The sequence below is a fragment of the Taurulus bubalis genome (assembly GCF_910589615.1).
Source record: "Taurulus bubalis genome assembly, chromosome: 12".
NCBI lineage: Eukaryota > Metazoa > Chordata > Actinopteri > Perciformes > Cottidae > Taurulus > Taurulus bubalis.
Window position 1 is genome coordinate 16253014 of NC_136600.1, and position 18933 is coordinate 16271946.

The following is an 18933-nucleotide window of genomic DNA, read 5'->3' on the forward strand; positions in this document are numbered from 1 at the left end:
ATATTTCCAATGTAAATATTAATTCAACATCCTCAACGCAAAAAGTTCCCATTTTAGTTTTGCCCTCCATGATTCGATTCTTAGGAGTTGACATCTTTGTAAAACAAAGCCACATGAACATGCAGTATATGTCATATGGGAAAGCAAATCATGCATGTTCTCATGAAGGTTGACAGAGAAGCACACAATTTCAAGACTAGACTTTAGCTGTAAGGATGTTGGCAATGTCATCTGGAGCAAGGCCATAAAGGCATCTGAAAACAAAAAGAGGAGCACCTTGAAATCCATTGAATTGCTCAGAAGCAGCCAAAATTGAATATGGCATCACTCATTTTGGTCTTGGTAAGCATCGTTGGCAACTCGGCTATGTTTCACTCTTATTGTGTGGATAAAAATGGCCGGCAATTGTCTTACATATAATATAACAACGTTTTTACCATTTACAGTCAATTATATTGCAGAGAAAATATTTTTTCAAAAAGGTATTCATATTCTTAACTTATCTTTTACATATTGTTTTCAGAAATTCTATGTGTAAATGTAAAGCGCTTGCTTTAGACATTAATAAAAAGGGCATATTTCCTGGCAAAAAAGCATCTTACATCCTCTCAGGTCATCACGCAAACCAGCAGTTTAGGATCATTACTTGCAATGCAATTCAGCATTCAAGCAAGTGAATTGTAAAAGTAGCACAATAATTGGTATTGTGATAAGAGGTTCGAAGCACACACCATTCTTTGGTTTCAACAGGCTGACGGCTTTAGAGCAAGGAGAAATAATTAAGGCTCTGATCTACAGTGACCTGCGTTCGATGGACCTCTTCAGACCGTTTGGGGGCAGGAAGAGGGCACACTCGGAGGTAGGGAGGGAGGGTGTAGCACCGGGAAAAATGACAATTCAGAAAACTGAGGGAAAAAAACAAAACAAGAACAATAACAAAATGTGAGACAACGAGATAAGAGTTATATTAAATGTACGGTATGCATCTCCAATTAGTGTCGTAAATGTTGTCTTTGTCGCAAACGCATCATTTTCAGAAAATCATGAGCAGTGCACACACACGTATACATATACACACACACACACACACGTTCTCTTGCAATACATTGGCAGCAAAGATTACAATTTCAGTTATTGATACAATAAAAGGTCAATGTGCAAAAACAGCTTGAGGCCAACAAACCTTTATTATACACCACAAATAATATTGCATATATAAAGATTTACACAAAAACAATTGGCAAAACAAAATATTGTTATTCTTGAACAAAGATTTCCCCCGAATTTTTCCTCCTATGAATAAAACAATCATAGTAGTAATAATAATAATAATATATTGGCACTCCCTCTGCCTGTCTCTTCAGAGAGCCCTACACTTCAGACAGTAGTCTGCCTGCTTAAGTCTTGTCTGTGTGGGGGGGACCTACAGGAGGGGCTCTATTGATCGTCTTCTATGAGTGAAGTCCAGGCATTAGTTCCAGCAGGGTGAGTAGACAGCTGTCCGTGAGCCACTCTACTGGGCCTACATAGCAGGGCTGAGTGGCGCTGGGATGTGCACTTTTGATTTTGATCTCCCCAACATCACTTCTATTGACCGACGCACTGTCCTGTGCTTTACTTGCTGAGAGAAGCACTTGCCGAGGACTAGCTGGAAGCCCGGACACAAGCCACCGTTGTATTATCCGGGTCGCTGTTGACAAGCTTGGGATGATGAATCTTCCATGGTCTGCTGAGGCCTAGCCCTAATCACTGCTGTCATCTACTGGCAACAGCCGTATCCACTGACCACGGCAATCACAAGACGGGTTATCGTGGCAAACAGTGCTGAGAGTCCCAGTGTTTGTTATCTAGGTGTATATGCGTGGGCTAGGCTCTCCAAAGTTGGACACAAAGGTCCGATCCGTACTGAGAGAAGCCCACTTTTCCATCTGTGCTCAGTTCTCGCACACATTTTGAAAGATCCGAAACCGTTCTTGGCATGTTTCTTTGTCCTTTAATTTTTTTTCATAAATAAGAAGCGCCAGTTAATATTGTTATTCAAGTTCAACATACTAATGAAAACCAAACTATCGGCGCACATGTTGAGTTGGGTAAAGGGGTCCGCTTGCATTTTTTGTTTTTAAGAGCCGTCTTGGAATCTATGAATAAATGTGGACAAACAAGTCGCCAAATGCTTGATGACAAGTTCTGATTGCAGCCCACTTAATCTGTGACATGCATGTATGTGTATATTGAAACCTCAAACATGACTGTAACCATAGGAAGGTGTCAACACTATGTAGTTAGAGTTATTTTCTATCATTTGTGGCACATCAGTTCTCTTATTTATTTAAGATTGATAATGTTATGAGGGGCTGACGCTTCTTTTGGCACAGGCTTTCTTGCTCCTGTTCTCACTGAGCCTAAGAAACATCTTGATACATCCTGTTTAATCCTGATGTCCTACACAGTAGCCCAGGTGCATGAATCCCAAGGGAAAGCACATTGATCTGTTATTATTCAGTTCTCTTTCACAAAAAAAAAAGAAGGTATTGCTTCAACAAAAAATGGACAATTCTGAAAATGTAAGGCTGGCTGTGAACACAAACAACCAATGGTGAGAGCTGCCATCTAGTGGTTATTACATTAATTGCAACTCCAAAAGGAGGCCTTACTTGTAACCTTAACCTCCAATATGATTACCAAACTATTCTATTCTGCAAAGTTAATTTAACACACTGTAAAGCATCTCATCAGCCTACACAGTCCAGCGAGTCTCTGTGGGCCCACCGTTACTAGATAACGACGATCTCCGAGCTCTCAGCCGGATTCGTCCCTCCTCGTAGTCATCCTGGTCCACGCTGATCAGCAGGCGGACGCCCTCTGCGCCTGCTGCCATCCTCAGGGAGTCGGTGATAAAGACTCCCTTTAGGGCCTCCAGCAGCGCTCCGCTCAGGTAGTCAGCCCAGAAGGCCTCGAGGTTGTCCAGCTCTGTGAAGTTGATGTCGCAGACGATGGAACCCAGGTCTCTGGCACGAAGCAGCGAGTTGGCTTTGCTGAACAACTCAAACTGACGCTCCAGGGGCTGCCGTTTGTCCGACGAGACACCTTCACGGAGGGCCGAATCATGCTCCAGGTATTCGGCCCGGACACGCAGGCGGACTTCTGATAATGGAAGGAGGAAGAGAAGGAGAAGGAGGAGGAGGAAGTAGCGGTGGGAAAATAAGGGAGATGGTGTGGTGGGGGAGAGTTGAGGGGTGAAACAATAAAACAGGAGAGAAGAGGGCCATAAAGTGAATGATGAGGGGAAAGGCAGAGATATAGTGAGGAAAGAGAGCAAAGGAGGAGTAGTGGAGGTTGAGGAAAGGTTACAGAAAAAGTGAAGTGAGATTGGACAGGCCCACGTACAGTAACAGACAGAAGTGGATGGGTCATGAAATGAAAACAAAGGGAAGAGAAACGGACAGAACAAATCGTTAACACACAGCTCATTTAGTTTATCGTGCATGGGATGAAGCATGGATTTTTTTTTTTTTTTTTTTAAACAGGGTTCAAGAGCACAGAATTCCAAGAAGATTGTGACCAGATACAATTACTACAAACTATTGTACAAATATAATGGTGCAGAGGGGCATAGCACTTTAATTATGCGAGGCACGGGAGCTAAACCAACCAGACCGTGTGCATTTTGTGCTAAATACTTTTGCAACAGGTTGGAAATTGTCTGATATGTTGGAGCACTGAGAGAAATACTCTGAACAAGTAGTGCAGTCCCTTTTCTTCCGAGGCAAATCCATGTCAGCTGTTAACTAGATGACTGCCAGAGGTCAAGAGAAGCTGATCATGAGAATGTTCAGTGTGGCATCCTGCGTGGTCGACATAACTCATGGTGTATTTAAGATAGTGAGATTAACTTGACGCCCTGAACAAATATGGCGGTGGCAGCAATGAGAGCAACTTAGCAGTGTCACGCCCTGGAGGGGCTTTCTGTTCCAGTCCGGTGTTTAAAAATGGCAGATTCATTCCTATCAACATGTTTATTGCCAAGAACAGATAGCTGCTGGAGTTTCGCAGTAACAGGATTGGTGGTCATGCAACAGCGCAGCGAGAAAGATCAGAGGATACATACATACTGTCCTGAGTAAGAGAACCGCTGAGACCGTCTCCCATGTCATTATTCCAGGGCTTCGAGTGGAAACCAGCTGCTGACGACTTTTGCTGCAACAAAAATCCATCCCTCCTACTCAAACCCCTCAAGAAGAAGTCAACAGTATCTACGACCATCCATTTCATTGGAAACATTCACATTGACGTCTCAAGGCAAAGGTGTGGAGGAGTTATTTCTTTAAAGCAGTTGTAAAGCCACACTTGCATCTCTTGGTATGAAGAACCAAAACCTCTTGGCTGCCCTCCATCAAGTTTAAATTTTGTTTTACTTAAGGGCCAGTGTGTAGCATTTCATGGGATCTAAAAGCACAAATTGAAAAAAAATATTCTAAACTTTTTCATTTCATTCAGTGTATATATCCTGAAACTAAGAATCATTGTTTTTGTGAGCCCTTCACCCCGTGGTGCAGCGCCATGTTTCTACAGTAGCCCAAAACGGACAAACCAAACACTGGCTCGGTCAAGAGAGTCTTTCGTGTTTTTACGTTATCTGAAGGCTACCGTAATTCTCAGAACCTCTGAACTCTGAATGATGCCACGGTTTTGCACTCGACAGCTCACGTTAGCGTGAGCAAAGGCGTATTCAGTTGGTTGCAATCTGATGTCACCAAATCCTACACACCGTCCTTCGGAAAGGTCACCGTGGAGACATTTCTTCAATAACTCAAGGTCACAGGGGGACGAGTAATTGATATACTGTACAAATGGTCAAAAGTATCCCTTTAAAATGCGTTTGAATGAGTAAACCAAAACTTATTTCAGAAGCATATTGGCACATAACAGAATATGTCTTCACATCACTCAGACCCAGAGTCATGTGGTCAAAGCTCATACTTGTGACTCTGATGGGAAGACAATGACTGTAGACTCATTTAATTTTACTTATCAAGGTCTCTACCTGGTTAACTACAAAGTACCATGACCCCACTGATAAAAGATTTAACTCAAGTCACATTTACCCGCTCTCCATTTATATTTTGTTTGGGGCTACGGGGAATGGCACAAGACTCCAGAGGGATAAAGTTTGGAAAATGTCAACATTAGAAATGCAAATGTTGAATTAAAGCATTGATTTTGCATGTCTTAACATTTCTAGGACAGCGATGACCAAACATTGGCATTTGCATTCAAGCCTTATTAGGCTGTAATTAGACTATAAAAAAAAGAGGACTGGATCAAAGGGGACGCTTAATCGATGAGGTTTGGTAAATGTTTAAAACATGCAGGGTTGGAATAAGACTTGAAGACCATTCAATTTACATGAGCTCATACAAAAAAGGCTAAATGTTTTTGTTCACAGAGGCAATATCACACTGATATTTTACAGGAATAAAACATTTGATTGACAAATTATTAAACCCTATCTCTAATACAATGTTTTAAATTACTTGAGGTCAATAAATTGACAAAACAGAGCTACACATACATTATTTTAATCATAGCACAGATCAACACCTGTCCTCAGAGAACGTACAGCCAGTAAGTATTCATCCCCCTCTTTTCGTGTTGTATTGTTTTACAACACTGATTAACAGCGGACCGCCAAAAGCCAGCAAGTCTGCTCATTGCAAAAACTGCATCATGAAGACAAACAAAATGGCGACTGCTCCTGATTGGTAAAGAATTATCGGTCAGGGGAAGCGTAGAGAAAAGCCACAATAACCTTGTATGCTCTTCAATCTAACTATATGGTAATCTGCAGAGTATGCTGTACTGAAATAATGCACGTTGGTGCAACAACTGGTTGAAGGTGGCATCAAGAGTCTTATGGAAACTGAGATGGGAGACACTGCACACAACTGTAAGGCAGGTGCAGATGAATGAGCATTAAAAGATATGTCTCATCCATCTGTGTTTGGTATATGCCAATCCCAGCTCAGCAACAGAAATAAACTAACCCCACAATCACGTGTGATGGGAGCAGCATCATGCTGTGGGGATGCTTCTCTGCAGCAGGCACTGCATTGCTCGAGAGCATAGTGATTAAACTGAATGCAGCAAAAATACAAGGATGTCCTGGAGGAACAACCTGCTGCAGTCGGCAAGATAACTGTGATAATGTGCCTTTAATTTAACCAGATTCAAGGATATTAATCAATTTCTGCATCTCACTACTGCATTTTATTTCTTAAACTGCACTGCAACTTTTATTAGATTTTTTGCTTTTTGACCATTTAACGTTTTAAAATGTATGTTCTTAATTGTTTTTAAATGTTGATTTCTTTTGCATTATGTGTTGATGCTTTTAATGGTTTTATGTGAAGTACTTTGAATCGCCTTGTTGAAATGTGCTATACAAATAAAGCCTTGATAAAGATAATTTTTCAGCATAATATCTCAGGAATTTGTGCAGATTGGTTTTCACTTTGACAAAGTCTTAATCCGTGTCAAAAATGCATACATTGTGATTCAATGTTGTACAATATACCCGTGCAACAGTAATGACAACTCAGCAGACACGGGATGTATTTCAGTATTCTGATTTATCACAAAATGTCTAATAGGGCACCGGTCAGTTAACTCTTTGCACTCTTACACGATCTTCAGTATGGACTCAGTGAAATATTAAGTTAAAGCTCTGTTAACAGTTCGACCTTTTGGATCATTATACTGTATGAGGGCTGTGGCTATGACAAACAACCGCCCTTCATGCAATTACTGTATTTATGGATGGCTTCCATTTCTGCCTTCCCATTTCATACTGAGCAGGATGGAGGTAGAGATAGTGGCACCGAGGAGAAGGCCATTTAAAACCACAGGAACACCATGATAGTCATTTTGTTAGGGTTACAGAGCACTTCACGCTTCATCAGACACAGAGACATCCACTTAGACAGAACATTAGGAGGCACAGCTTTCATTTTCTCACTTTAAACACCAAGCCCGTTTGGCTTCCTCCATCTCACCCCCACCAAAAAAAAAAAGTTTAAGTACCCATTTACAAGGAGTCACTTGGCACGAAGAGCTTCAACTCTTTATCGATCCGTTTTTCTGCTGAATGACTGACCAAGAGAGTGGAGAGTTAGGGGAGCATTGAGAGACGGGCAGACAGAACTCTTCCCCCCCCCCCCCCCCAAAGACAAAAATCACTCTCTGTACCATTTTGCGTAGTTTGATCATTTAGAGCTTGTTCTGTCCTTCTGATTGTGTGCAAGGATACTGTTTTCCTCAGACACAGGTTGGTCTGTTTAGAACTGTGAACACAGAGAAAGGAGAGAAAGAAAGAAAGAGACAAGCACAAGTGGTTGGATATCTGTCGACTGGGTGTTTTTTTTTTTTCAACATCAAGCAGGCATGGCACAGCACTTACTACTGTTAGTTGTAATGAGGTCCGAGTCAGGGCAATAGTTGGCACTGACAAGTTAATCAGCTCAGCTTTACTGTAGCTGGAAAATATAACGTGGTAGTGTCCAAGTGGGATGCTTGAGACTACTCTTACCTTGACCAATCCCCTTACCCTCACCTTCACCAAACCATTATTTAAGCTCCAACCACCACATTACTCGAATATGTCCATTAAACCAAGTAAGAGCCTTCTCAAGCACCCCATTTAGATAGCACACACCCACTGCTGAGCTGAGGGTACAAACACCTTATGGGCATTTGTAACAGCAGTTGTCATTGTCTGTATGTAATTGAGACACTTCACTGAAAATGACCTGAGAGATGAATCATGACAAGAAAGAGTATTTGGGGTCTGTTTAAAAGCTAGGGGCCAGCATTGCACCCAACCGCCCTATCCATCTCTGCTCCCTCTTGACAAACGCACACCCAGAGCTCACACGGGGCACAGAGATGAGATACAGCATGAGCTTCCTTCAGCAGAGCACTGTTGGGTTATTTTCCTCAGAACTGCTTGAGTAAAAAGTTACACAGGCCTTTTTCGAAACCGCTGTCATAGGCATAGGAATACTTTACCTTATGAAAGGACGAGTATCTGTGCAAATTAAGCATTTTTCTTTTAACTTGAGACTCCAGAGTTGGCTGACATGAAGTTTTAGTGAGACCAAATGAATCGAGTTGATTGAATCTTGAGGCAGCTGCTTACAACCACTCGTAATGAAGATAGTGCGAGAGGAAAGGATGGCCCAAATAGATTTCCCACAAGCAGCAAAAAGTGGCACCGTCACAAACATGTCCAACATATTTCTATTTTGTCTTTGCAGGTTAATAACTTGTCTTTATTGTTTTGAGCTCTTCAAATGTATTAATTAATTCCCCCTCACTAAGACCCAAACCATAAAGCTAAATCAAAACGTATTAACCTATAGATAAAATAGACAAAACCAATTGATTGTTTTCTCCTCGGTTTGCAGAACAAATAAACCATCACATTAGGGTTTTTTGGTTGATGCAAGTCCTAAATTCCTAAATTATGGTTCTACTTCATTTTTACTATTGCAGTTCTCTCCAATTTCACCACATTGGCTGGATCTCCTGTAACACAACTTACAAACTCCTCCCTCCAACATGGGAAGGTCACAGAGTATACGGTCATCACTAAGCCAAGTATTTGACAGTATTTAAGAATATTAAATGGATCAAATTGGCAAATAATACACTAACAATGAACGTTTATCTGCTCAGTGCAAGTATTGTGAATCTCATAACTTGGCTAGTACAGATTGATATGTCCAGTGTTAATTTCGTTAACTAAAACTATGACGAATTATCTATTTTTACATGACTAAGACGAGACGGAACCAACGTCAATCAACACTAACGGTGACGATAGTACAAAATAAAGTTGGCCATGTTTGTGAAATTGTGTCAAGTTCTAATATTCTGTGGAGAGACAACCATGGAATTTAAAAAAGACTTTCTCTACATATACCCATTATTGTGGTTTTAGTGAGAGACAATACACTTTGAGTTGTCCAGAGATTTGTCGGAAAGATCAGCTGAAAACGTTTTGGAAATATCTACGGCTTACTGCTGAGGACTCTGTCAGTTCTGTGAAACACTGACACCAACAACCCTTGTCAGAAATAGATCAGGAATCATCCACAGTGCACAACACTAAAGAACATTACAGGATGATTTTTCTGAGGAGCGAATTACAAGGTCTGAGGGTGGAGGGGTAGGGGGCAGCTGGATTATGAACCACAAGCATAGAGAGCAAATTGGCAGCACCAACCCCTGTTTGTAACAAGGGGGAGAGCCACTTTTACCTTAGGCATCGGCCCAGACTTGCGAGAGAGCGCATGACTGAGTTGATCACGCACACGGCAGTATCTATGGACTGAGCGGAGAGACAGACTTTCTCCATGATCCAGTGAGTCTTAGGTTACTCGATCTGAGTCACAATCCTGAGACAACCTGGTGGAATCAAATGTGGAGTCAAGACAGCGACATGTTTACAGTCACACAGGCACATCACGCATCGCTAAGAAGGGCTGTTCTCATTGTTTTATGATATCATCAAGTCAGAATCATCAGTCCTTCGCTGTAATACGTATTTCTGACCAACAGGCAATGATAGAAGTTCAAACAGCTGTTGGAGAAGGTCTGCATGAATGACTAGGCAAACTTCACATAAAAAGGTGATGTTAGTGTTATCTCATTCTTATTGTGCTGAGAGAAATTAGCATTGATTGAATAAAAGGCAGGTGATAGTTGAAACGTGGAAAGGACATTGATAATGGAGTACATGGTGCAGCCTTCCAGCGGAGATAGATTGTTTCCAACAACTGCACAAAAGATGTTTTTCCGGACTATATGTGAGGTCTGACAGTTGCATCCAGTGGCGACGGGACAAAATCAATAGCAGTAGCTGAAAACAGGCCGGTGGGTTAGAGAAAAGGTGAAATGAGGGAGAAAGAATGTAAAGATTGAGAAATGGAGGGGGCGACAACCCCCCCCCCCCCCTCGATGTTGTTTAATGAAGACAGTTAAGGAGATCACGTCTAAACGTAGAGTGTGACAATGACAATGACATGTGAAACCGTTTAGGAATACAGGAGCTGTCAATCAACTGACAGGAAATTGCAAATTATGTTTTTTTTTCTTGTGAAACATTTGTATCTGAAGTTGTGAATCAAGTCCTTGAATCTTTGTGGTGTTTGAGCTGTAAACTCAGCATCTGCTGAACAGACAGTGATAAGGTAAATTGAGTAATCAAACCAACGCGTAATTGAAGCATCTCTACAAGTAAGTGTGGTACAAGAGCTCGATACGAAGACCTCTTACTGTATTAATATAATAATGATGTCACCTATCTACCAGAGACATATACACATGGAAAATTGGGATAAAAACTCCTTAACTTGAGCTGAGGTTCAGCAAAGAAAAACAACATCAGAATTAAGGAGACGAAACAGGAACTGTGGTGTTAATAGTTTGAAAATTAAACTGAAGCTTATATGGCCAACGAAAAGAGAAGAGAAAATGTCAGGATGAAGATAAGAGGGCAAGAGATAAAAAGCTAAAAAGGAAGACAGGTTAAGAGTGCAGGGGACACACTTACTGCAGAACGCTTTGTGCAGCCGTGGTGGAGGAGGTAGAGGGCCCTGTCGGATTATTTTCTTGGGCCTGCGGCTCCAGCCATTTCCCCTCTTCTTCCTCCTCCTCCTCTGGGCAGATGGCCCAGGCGCAGGAGGGTAAATACCTGACAGGACACGCATGGAATTAGTTTGTGGAACTTGGACAATGAGACATTAGCATGGATGGGGTTCATTTGTATTGCTATTGCCCTGTTTTATTTCTGTTTCTGTCCTTCCCTTTGCTGTAAATAGTTAATAATTCTGCTGACATCTGATCAGAACATCCTTTTGATGACAGCTTCACCACAAGCGTATAGTATCACACCAGGCACCAGTGACTCGACTGATGATTCTATAAGCGAGTGTAATCATTTTGACCTTGGGCAGACCGCTTAAATAATGTACATTCAGAAGGAGAAGCAAACTACATTTCCATGTCAGAAAGAATGCCAGTGTGTCATCACCAAAAAACAGGTTCTGGCCTAAAGAGTAGTTAAAATGTTAACTGCTGTAAGGAATGATAAATTCTGTTTTAGACACTCTGCCGCCTCAACTGATGAAAAAGTTTGTGGAAACCATGTAGCCTACACTTCCAGGGAGCTAAATAACATACTACAATGCACACATACCAGTTCTGAATTGCTGCGTGACATATGGAAGAGGTGTTTCTGTCTGTCTGTTGCTGTGCTGCATCCCAGAGGCGCACGCCAACTGGTTGTTCTCCGTTCCATACCTCGGTCCAATGCTCTCTGGAGATACTGAAAAACAAAAACATGTGTTTTTAAAATCAGGCTATAATTATTTGGACAGGAATGCAGTTATTGCTGACTTGTTCTAGAAGGTAGAGAGAAGCACTCATTCTCAAAATCTGCTCATGAGCCCCCATCGTTCATCCTCACCTGTCCTCTTTCTCTTGTGGGACACTAAAGGCAGCAAGTCATGACGAGTGAGGACTCTCAGTAGTTGCAGTAGTGGCTCCAGGTTGCCATCACTGAGGTATCCTCGCCTGTCCAGCTCCAACAACAGCTCAAGGCCACTCTTGGGCTTATACGAGGCCGCTAGGGGATGCTGGGAGCCCTGAGGCTTTAACCGCTTCCAGGCCTTTAGCAGCTTGGGACTCGGGGAAACACCGAAGTCCTCTGGATCGTCTCCACAGGGCTTAACTGTCCAATCTGTCGGGTCAAGAGGGTGTGTTGCAGGACAGGTTTCATCCAGAAGGAATGACAACACTTCAACGTCAGTCTCTGTCAGCTGACAGCCGACGACTTCAAAGACCTCATGCAGAGACAACATCCCATAGTAGTTTAGACAGTCTGTTTCATCCCAGTAAAGGGAGTCCCTGTGTGGGCACCCTGGGTGATGCACGGCAGCCATGGGTCTGCCTACAGCCTTCACAACCTGTGTCAAAACTGGTCCTGATTAAAAAAAGAAAAACAAGTTATTTGACAGGTAACACTCTCCAACTGTGAAGTTGGGAAATAACAGCATAAGATTCATGTTGAGTCGTTTAACGTCCCGATGTACAAATGAACACAAAAGTCATGTTGTACAAATGTAGACAAATGTCAGCAAAAAATAAACACTAAGCCACATTCCTCGTAAACCAAGAGTTAGCTAAACCAGCAGCAAGCCGTCTGCACTTTACAAGCTGAAGGCAAATCTCTGCGTCATGCACCTTCTCTACTTTACAGTGTGTCAAAGACGGTTTGCGCTGCTCCGCGGTCCTACCTGTTTTCGATGTCAGCTCGACGCCATCTTGCAACATGCAATGCAAAGTTTTGTCAGCCGTGAATGTGCTTTTGTTGTCGTCGTCGTTTCAAATAATGTCTTACTGCCAGGGGGGAGGTCAAAGAGACTCGGTGTTCTTCAAACACACAGCAGCAACGGCAAATTACGTTACGTCATCACGTTTCTCTGAGGAAAAACAACATAACAAGCAAACGACACGCACTTCAAACGGCAGTTTAGCTTTATGACACATGAGACTGAGACACACACCTCGTGTTTTTCCACACATATACATGTATATGTCAGGTATTCCGTTCACTACGGAAATATATAAGTAATGTATACATTAACCGATGCTACTTCCTCGCTAATAACTTTGTCAGCTCGCGGTAGCTACACACGACGGGCTCTGGGTGAGCTCAATGACAATGGAAATACAAACGGGTGTAAGAGTGCTCAATGTATTTGAGATTTAAACATGTAATATACGTCGAAACTCACGTTCCTCTTCAGGGCGGATGGTCGGGCGTCTACAGACAGGAGCATAACAACACAGCGGAACTGACCAATCACAGCTCTCCAACTGCTCGATGACGTCCGGTGGTTTTAATCCCACTGATCTGCAGTCAGATAATTTGCCCACTAGTTCCAACTGAAACAAACACGGCCGATCTCAAGTCTGCCGTTTGAATGGTATTTGTCTGTGTGAGTTAGGTTTATGCTTAGTGTTTAAGAGAACTCTCTTCCGCATAAACGCCTTTATACACACCTGTGAAAACAGGTCATTAATAGAAACTGTAACTGAATAAATGAATGAATAGAATATAAACATTCCATAAAACAGATTTAACAGAGTTCAATGGGTTCGCCATCAACCTGAACCGCGAACATAAAGCGTTCAGCGCCCCAAAAGAGGCAGTACCCGCTGCCGCCACTGGGTGGCAACGTTCTGCGCCCAGGCAGCAGGAAGTTAAACAACGTCCACATCACATCCGTGAACCAGAACAGCAACAAAAGGTCCGAGGCTGTTCCACGTAAGTTCTGCTGTGAGTATACAAGCTGACACGATTATAGAGCTCCGACTTCAAGCAGGTCTGGTCTTGGTGCTCGTGTGAAAACGTCCCACAACGTGTGACTCCATCGCGACGCGACCAGGAGACGTGTGTCGGTAGACGTGGACGTCAGCGGAGAAGCTATAGCTGTGACGGGCTTTTCCAACAAGTTGTCTTTTTATACATATTGGGTTTTTTTTATTTAGCTGTACGTTACACACTATGTAGTAACGCTGTGCAAGTTTCTTCACAGATTAATACTTAAATTGGCAGTAATTCCTCTGTGTCCTTTGTGTAGTGATGTGGCAGCGGCCAAGCCCTGATGACCTGAGTTTTCCACTTCGGTGCCCAAACACTGCAGCTGAACTAGTTTAACTATTTGGTCTTCGATGGGACGTGTAGGCTTATAACTGCTGTTATGAACTACTTGCACTTGCTTATTGTATGTAGCGTCCAATTTGTGTCTTTACTGTGAAATATTGTGGCACTCACGACACTTCAAAGGCAAAGCAAGTTTATTTGTATAGCACGTTTCAACAACAAGGCACTTCAAAGTGCTTCACATAAAACTATTAAGCATCAAAACCATTAAAAAACAACTAAGAAACATGAAAAACATGAAACACAGTCAGTACACTGTCACTCCCCTGCACACTTCATATTTAAACACTCATGCCACTTAACATACACTTTGACTTAAACACACGTCACTTTGACATACACTTTAACTTAAACACACATGTCACTTTAACATACACTTTAACTTAAACACACATGCCACTTTAACATACACTTAGATTAACGTTATCTGTTTGTCTGAGCACTTTATCTTATACTTGATTTAATATCATTGCACTGTTGCTGTCGTTGATTGTTGTTTGTCTCGTGTCTAATGTATGCACCTTCCGCCTAGAAAAATTCCTCGTTTGTGTAAACATTCCTGGCAAATAAACGGTTTCTGATCTGATTCTGATCTGATTCTGATTAAAACAATAAAAAGCTAAACATAGGATACAAGTTGCAACTTTATCGAACAAGCATTCATAATGGATGAACTGTTACTCTCTATCAATACATATGTATAAAGCAGTCAATTGTTCACCTTACTGAAGCTATAACCATCAAATGGTTTTATTATTATTTAATGAATATCTTAATTTCAATTTATTTTGTATAGCCCAAAATCCCAAATTTGCCTCGGAGGGCTTTACAATCTGTACACATACGACATTCCTGCCCTAGGACCTCACATCGGATCAGGACCCCCCCCCCCCCCCCAAAAAAAAGGAAAAACCCTTTCATGGGGAAAAAGGAAGGAATCTTCAGGAGAGCAACAGAGGAGGATCCCTCTCCCCGCATGGACAGAAGCAATAGATGTTAATTAATTAACTTAATTGATGTGTTATTGATCTGACTATTCATTGTATTGTTTTTTTGTATTATTGCCTTTCAGCACACAGTCTGGCATAGATGCCATCCGGAGCTCCAACGGGGGAGAACTGTCTTGTAGACATGGACAGCAAGGCTGGAGATCTGCTCAGTGCTGAGGATGCTCATCCAACTGGCAAAGGTGGAGCTGGGATCTTGGCAAGGTAAGGACCTATACATTTTTATTCTTTTGTGATAATGCCGTGAGGGCTTGTGCTTCTATGTGGCTCAACTGTCTTCCCTTCAAACCTGTGGAAATATACTATGGTATGTTGTTAATTAATCTACAATGCAGACACATTATATGAAATAGTCCCCCAACTGATGGCCGATGTGGGTACTTACACTCTGTTAATGAATTTGTAAGTATTAACTTCTCTATGTAGTCAGTTCTTAATGTCTATCTTATTTCATAGGCTCTGGCTCCCCAAAGGCCTCTCAGCCGGTATGGCTAAAGAGTGGATCAACAAGCGTCGAGCGTCCATTCGACCTTGGGCCAGCTTTGTGGACCAACGCAAGTTTTCAAAACCCCGCAACTTTGGAGAGTGTTGTCAGAGGGTGGTGAAAAACGTGGACACGTTCAACAGCAACTACACCTTCATCTTCCTGGGCCTCATCCTCTACTGCATGTAAGGCCAACAAAGAGAAAATCCTCTGTGTTGTCGCGTCAGCGAGAGGGTTTACTCTTCCCGCTGCCCAGCTCTCACACAGACCAATACACACAGGAACCTTCTTGGAGGGTTTTGGCCACTGGGTATTTTAGAAAACAAGAACAGAACAATTGGTGTGCAATTTCATTAAAAGTAAAATATGCAATCCATGAAGCTTTAATCTAAATCTGAAAATGCTGCAATAAGTAACACCAAATTGATTGTTGCAAATTTATATTTATCTTCCTCAGTATCAGCTCTCCCATGCTACTGATTGCCTTGGCTGTGTTTGTTGGTGCCTTCTACATAATTCACCTCAAGTCCCTGGAGTCAAAATTGGTTGTCATGGGTGAGTAAAGCTGTCAGATATGCCGTGCAAGCCATGAACATTGTGTACCTGCCAATTACAGTGTATTCTTTAAATACCAGGCATATTATTCTAATTTGAACCTTTTGTGTTTGTATTTGTCTTAATGAGGCTAAATGTTTGAATTATAATTTGTTTTGTCATCTTGCCTTTTGATTTTTTTGACAAGCAAAGAAACAAGTTAATTAATTCAAGGATGCATGTGGCTAGCATAAGGAAATCAAATATGCCCTCGACCTTTTAATCAGTGACATTATCTGAAATGTTCTTGTCGACCAGGCAAGGAGCTGACTGTCCCTCACCAGATGAGTCTGGCTGGAGCTGTTTCTCTCCCTGTGTTCTGGTTGGCCGGAGCTGGAGCTGCGGTCTTTTGGGTTCTAGGTAAGATAAGAAAATATCGACTATATTATGTCACAAAACATCAGAAATTTTCATCTGTCAGGGCTGAACATCAGACAAACGATGCACACACACACACACACACACACACACACACACACGTAACATGTTTTCTTTGTGATAATATTTCCATATTAAATCATATTCTACGACATTCATTGAAAGTCTCTGTGTAAGAGGGTCTAAATTGCCTAAAGGTAGATGCATATGGACACTGTGTAAAAGAAAACCCTTCTTCCTCATCGTTTCTATGTTCACACTCCCATTTTCCATTTGTCTCCTGTCAGGAGCGACGCTGTTTGTGATTGGCTCTCACGCTGCGTTCCGTGAGCTGGAGACATCAGATATGGAAGAGCTCTTCATGGAGCCCGTGTGAAGAGCAGACTGAATCCTCTGCGGGTGCTGATCGACGATCAGTCATCACTGTTACCTTGTAATCACGTTAGCCCCGCGGGGTTGAGGAAGAACTGCTCCTAGATCTGTTCCTTAGCTATGCGTGAGTCCTGTATTCCCTGTATTAGAATGCCCCTTAACTTGCCTCTAAAGTTGTTATTGTTACAGACTCATTCATACACATTACCATATGCAGAAATTATTAATTTGATCATAAGTATCTAAGCACATTACCATACAAATGATATGCCTTTCACTATATACAGTATGTTAAACCTTGGATGCCTTTGGTTTGTGTCAAATAGCCTCTTGCTTCCTGCAATATCTCATAAACAGTGACATATCTTTCACCGTATTAATCTCTGCTGTAGATATCTTCAGAAGTAGCTTCTGGGTCCAAACCATCTGACAAGATGGCTGCTTTCTTATGTAAAGATAATGTATACAGTAAATGCATTGTTTGCCATTTTAAACTGCTCAGCAAGATGAAAGATACATTTTCCAAAGGAAGGTAGTATTTAAAGCTTTAAAATGATCATGCACAAAGAAAACTACATGTTTTATTTAAGAGGATACAAAAACAAATGTGGTATCTCAGATAGGGTTCTTAAACTAGACAGGTTGATGAGACGACATCTTAAAAGGCCAGTACATAGTAATAGTTTTTTCTATTGGGGATATGGTACTTTGGTGTCTGGATGCATATTTGTCAGATCTGAAGGTTACACATGAAATCATTCTTCTTTGAAATTAATTATTTACATGTTTATATTTTTATGTAAGTTGGGTGTATTTGTATTTAAATTCTGGAAGTGCAATAAACCCACGATGTAAAGACTTGATGTCCATTTTGGTATTTTGCCTCTGATTATTTCAGTTGGTTTGTTCTATTTGGTCAGAACTTTAATTGTCTCCTGTTTGTGCATCAACGGCGAGGAGTTGCAGTGAACTTGGTGTGCCTCAGTACTTATTCTGCACATTTTGTCATTATTTTGGGTGGGTCTGAATCCAGTCGAGTAGGACAGATACAACCCTTGTGGCTCCTCTGCTCTATCTCTAGTTCACCAAACACTGCAGCACTCACCAACCCCCCTTGTCCCCCTCTTTTCATGTGACCCCTGTGCTCTGTGACAGAACAGCTAGAGGACCCCATGCTCGGGTTGCTATGGCGATGACCTTGGAGGGCCCCAGTCACACACTCGTCCACAGACACACTCGCTTACACACTGCGGCAAAGGCGAGCGATCGATATTCTATTATACAGAGGGTGGCGAGGGGGGTGAGCAAGAAAAGTCGCACTGCAGTGAGCTCACTGCAGAGACACAGGGGAAATTAGAGCAGGGGTGTTTGTCAGGAATGACAGAAAGTGTGTGTGTGTGTGTGTGTGTGTGTGTGTGTGTGTGTGTGTGTGTGTGTGTGTGTGTGTGCAGGAGACTGCATTTGTCATTGGACAGTGGTCGAGTGGTGACAGAAAGTTTGTCTCTCAAAGAGACGTGGAAAATCTTCACAGGATGTGGCAAAGTGACCTCTTAAACCAACTAATGCTTATGTCTCACATAAAGCTGTATATTGTGTATAATGTATTTTATTTGTGTGCTAGGTGGCAGTAAGAGGCTCATTTAAAATAGAGGACCCTTGTGGCAAAAAGGGGTAGCACAGTTACAGTTTGTTCCCTTTGTATTAAAGATATACTGCCTTGCGTTGTTTGCTGTATTGCAACCTTTAGAACATAACTTTTATTAATAATGAAAGTTGCAATTCCTTCCTGAACACACAATTCATGTACTTTTTCTGATATCATATGGTCTTGAAAGATGAGTTTGGTGAAATAGTTCATTGTTCCCTTTGTCAGACTCTCCACACTGACAGCGAGTGTCATCCAGCAGCTCATGCATGTTGATGTCACACACAGCTGACACATTTGGGGGTTTGGTGCATTACCCTGGGCGGCTGCCAACCCATCCTCCTATGCTCTTAACATGATGCAGTCTGCAGGTTGAAGTGCATATCAATTCACAACACTAGGTGGCATCCCAACATCATATTTCTACTTAACCATGTGTTGTACACTATGTACCACTGCAATCAACAAACCTGCACCTAAAGTGTGAAATTATGTATTATTGATTATACCAAATATGATTATTTAATTTCACATTTGAATACGCGTTGGAATAATAGTGCATCTGTATTCCAAGCCACATACATTAGTGTTAATCAACAGTGATATGGCTACACATAATAGGATGAATACAATTTGACCACAGGGATCAATGCTACTTTGGTGC

At 41.9% G+C, this 18933-nt stretch overlaps 2 protein-coding genes across 2 annotated transcripts; one reads left to right on the top strand and one right to left on the bottom strand.

Annotated features, from left to right (window-relative positions):
• Nucleotides 1–1168: 1168 nt before the first annotated feature.
• dedd1 (death effector domain-containing 1) lies at nt 1169–12473 on the bottom strand. Its single transcript, XM_079227860.1, has 5 exons — nt 12357–12473; nt 11528–12043; nt 11258–11386; nt 10613–10753; nt 1169–3144 (listed from the first exon to the last, which is right to left on the bottom strand). Exons 1-5 carry the CDS (start codon nt 12391–12393, stop codon nt 2738–2740), a joined length of 1230 nt encoding a protein of 409 aa, XP_079083986.1. The 5' UTR covers nt 12394–12473; the 3' UTR covers nt 1169–2737.
• A 2390-nt stretch (nt 12474–14863) lies between these two features.
• On the top strand, nt 14864–17493 carry rabac1 (Rab acceptor 1 (prenylated)). Its single transcript, XM_079227677.1, has 5 exons — nt 14864–15000; nt 15253–15465; nt 15738–15835; nt 16133–16234; nt 16540–17493. Exons 1-5 carry the CDS (start codon nt 14879–14881, stop codon nt 16626–16628), a joined length of 624 nt encoding a protein of 207 aa, XP_079083803.1. The 5' UTR covers nt 14864–14878; the 3' UTR covers nt 16629–17493.
• Nucleotides 17494–18933: the final 1440 nt, after the last annotated feature.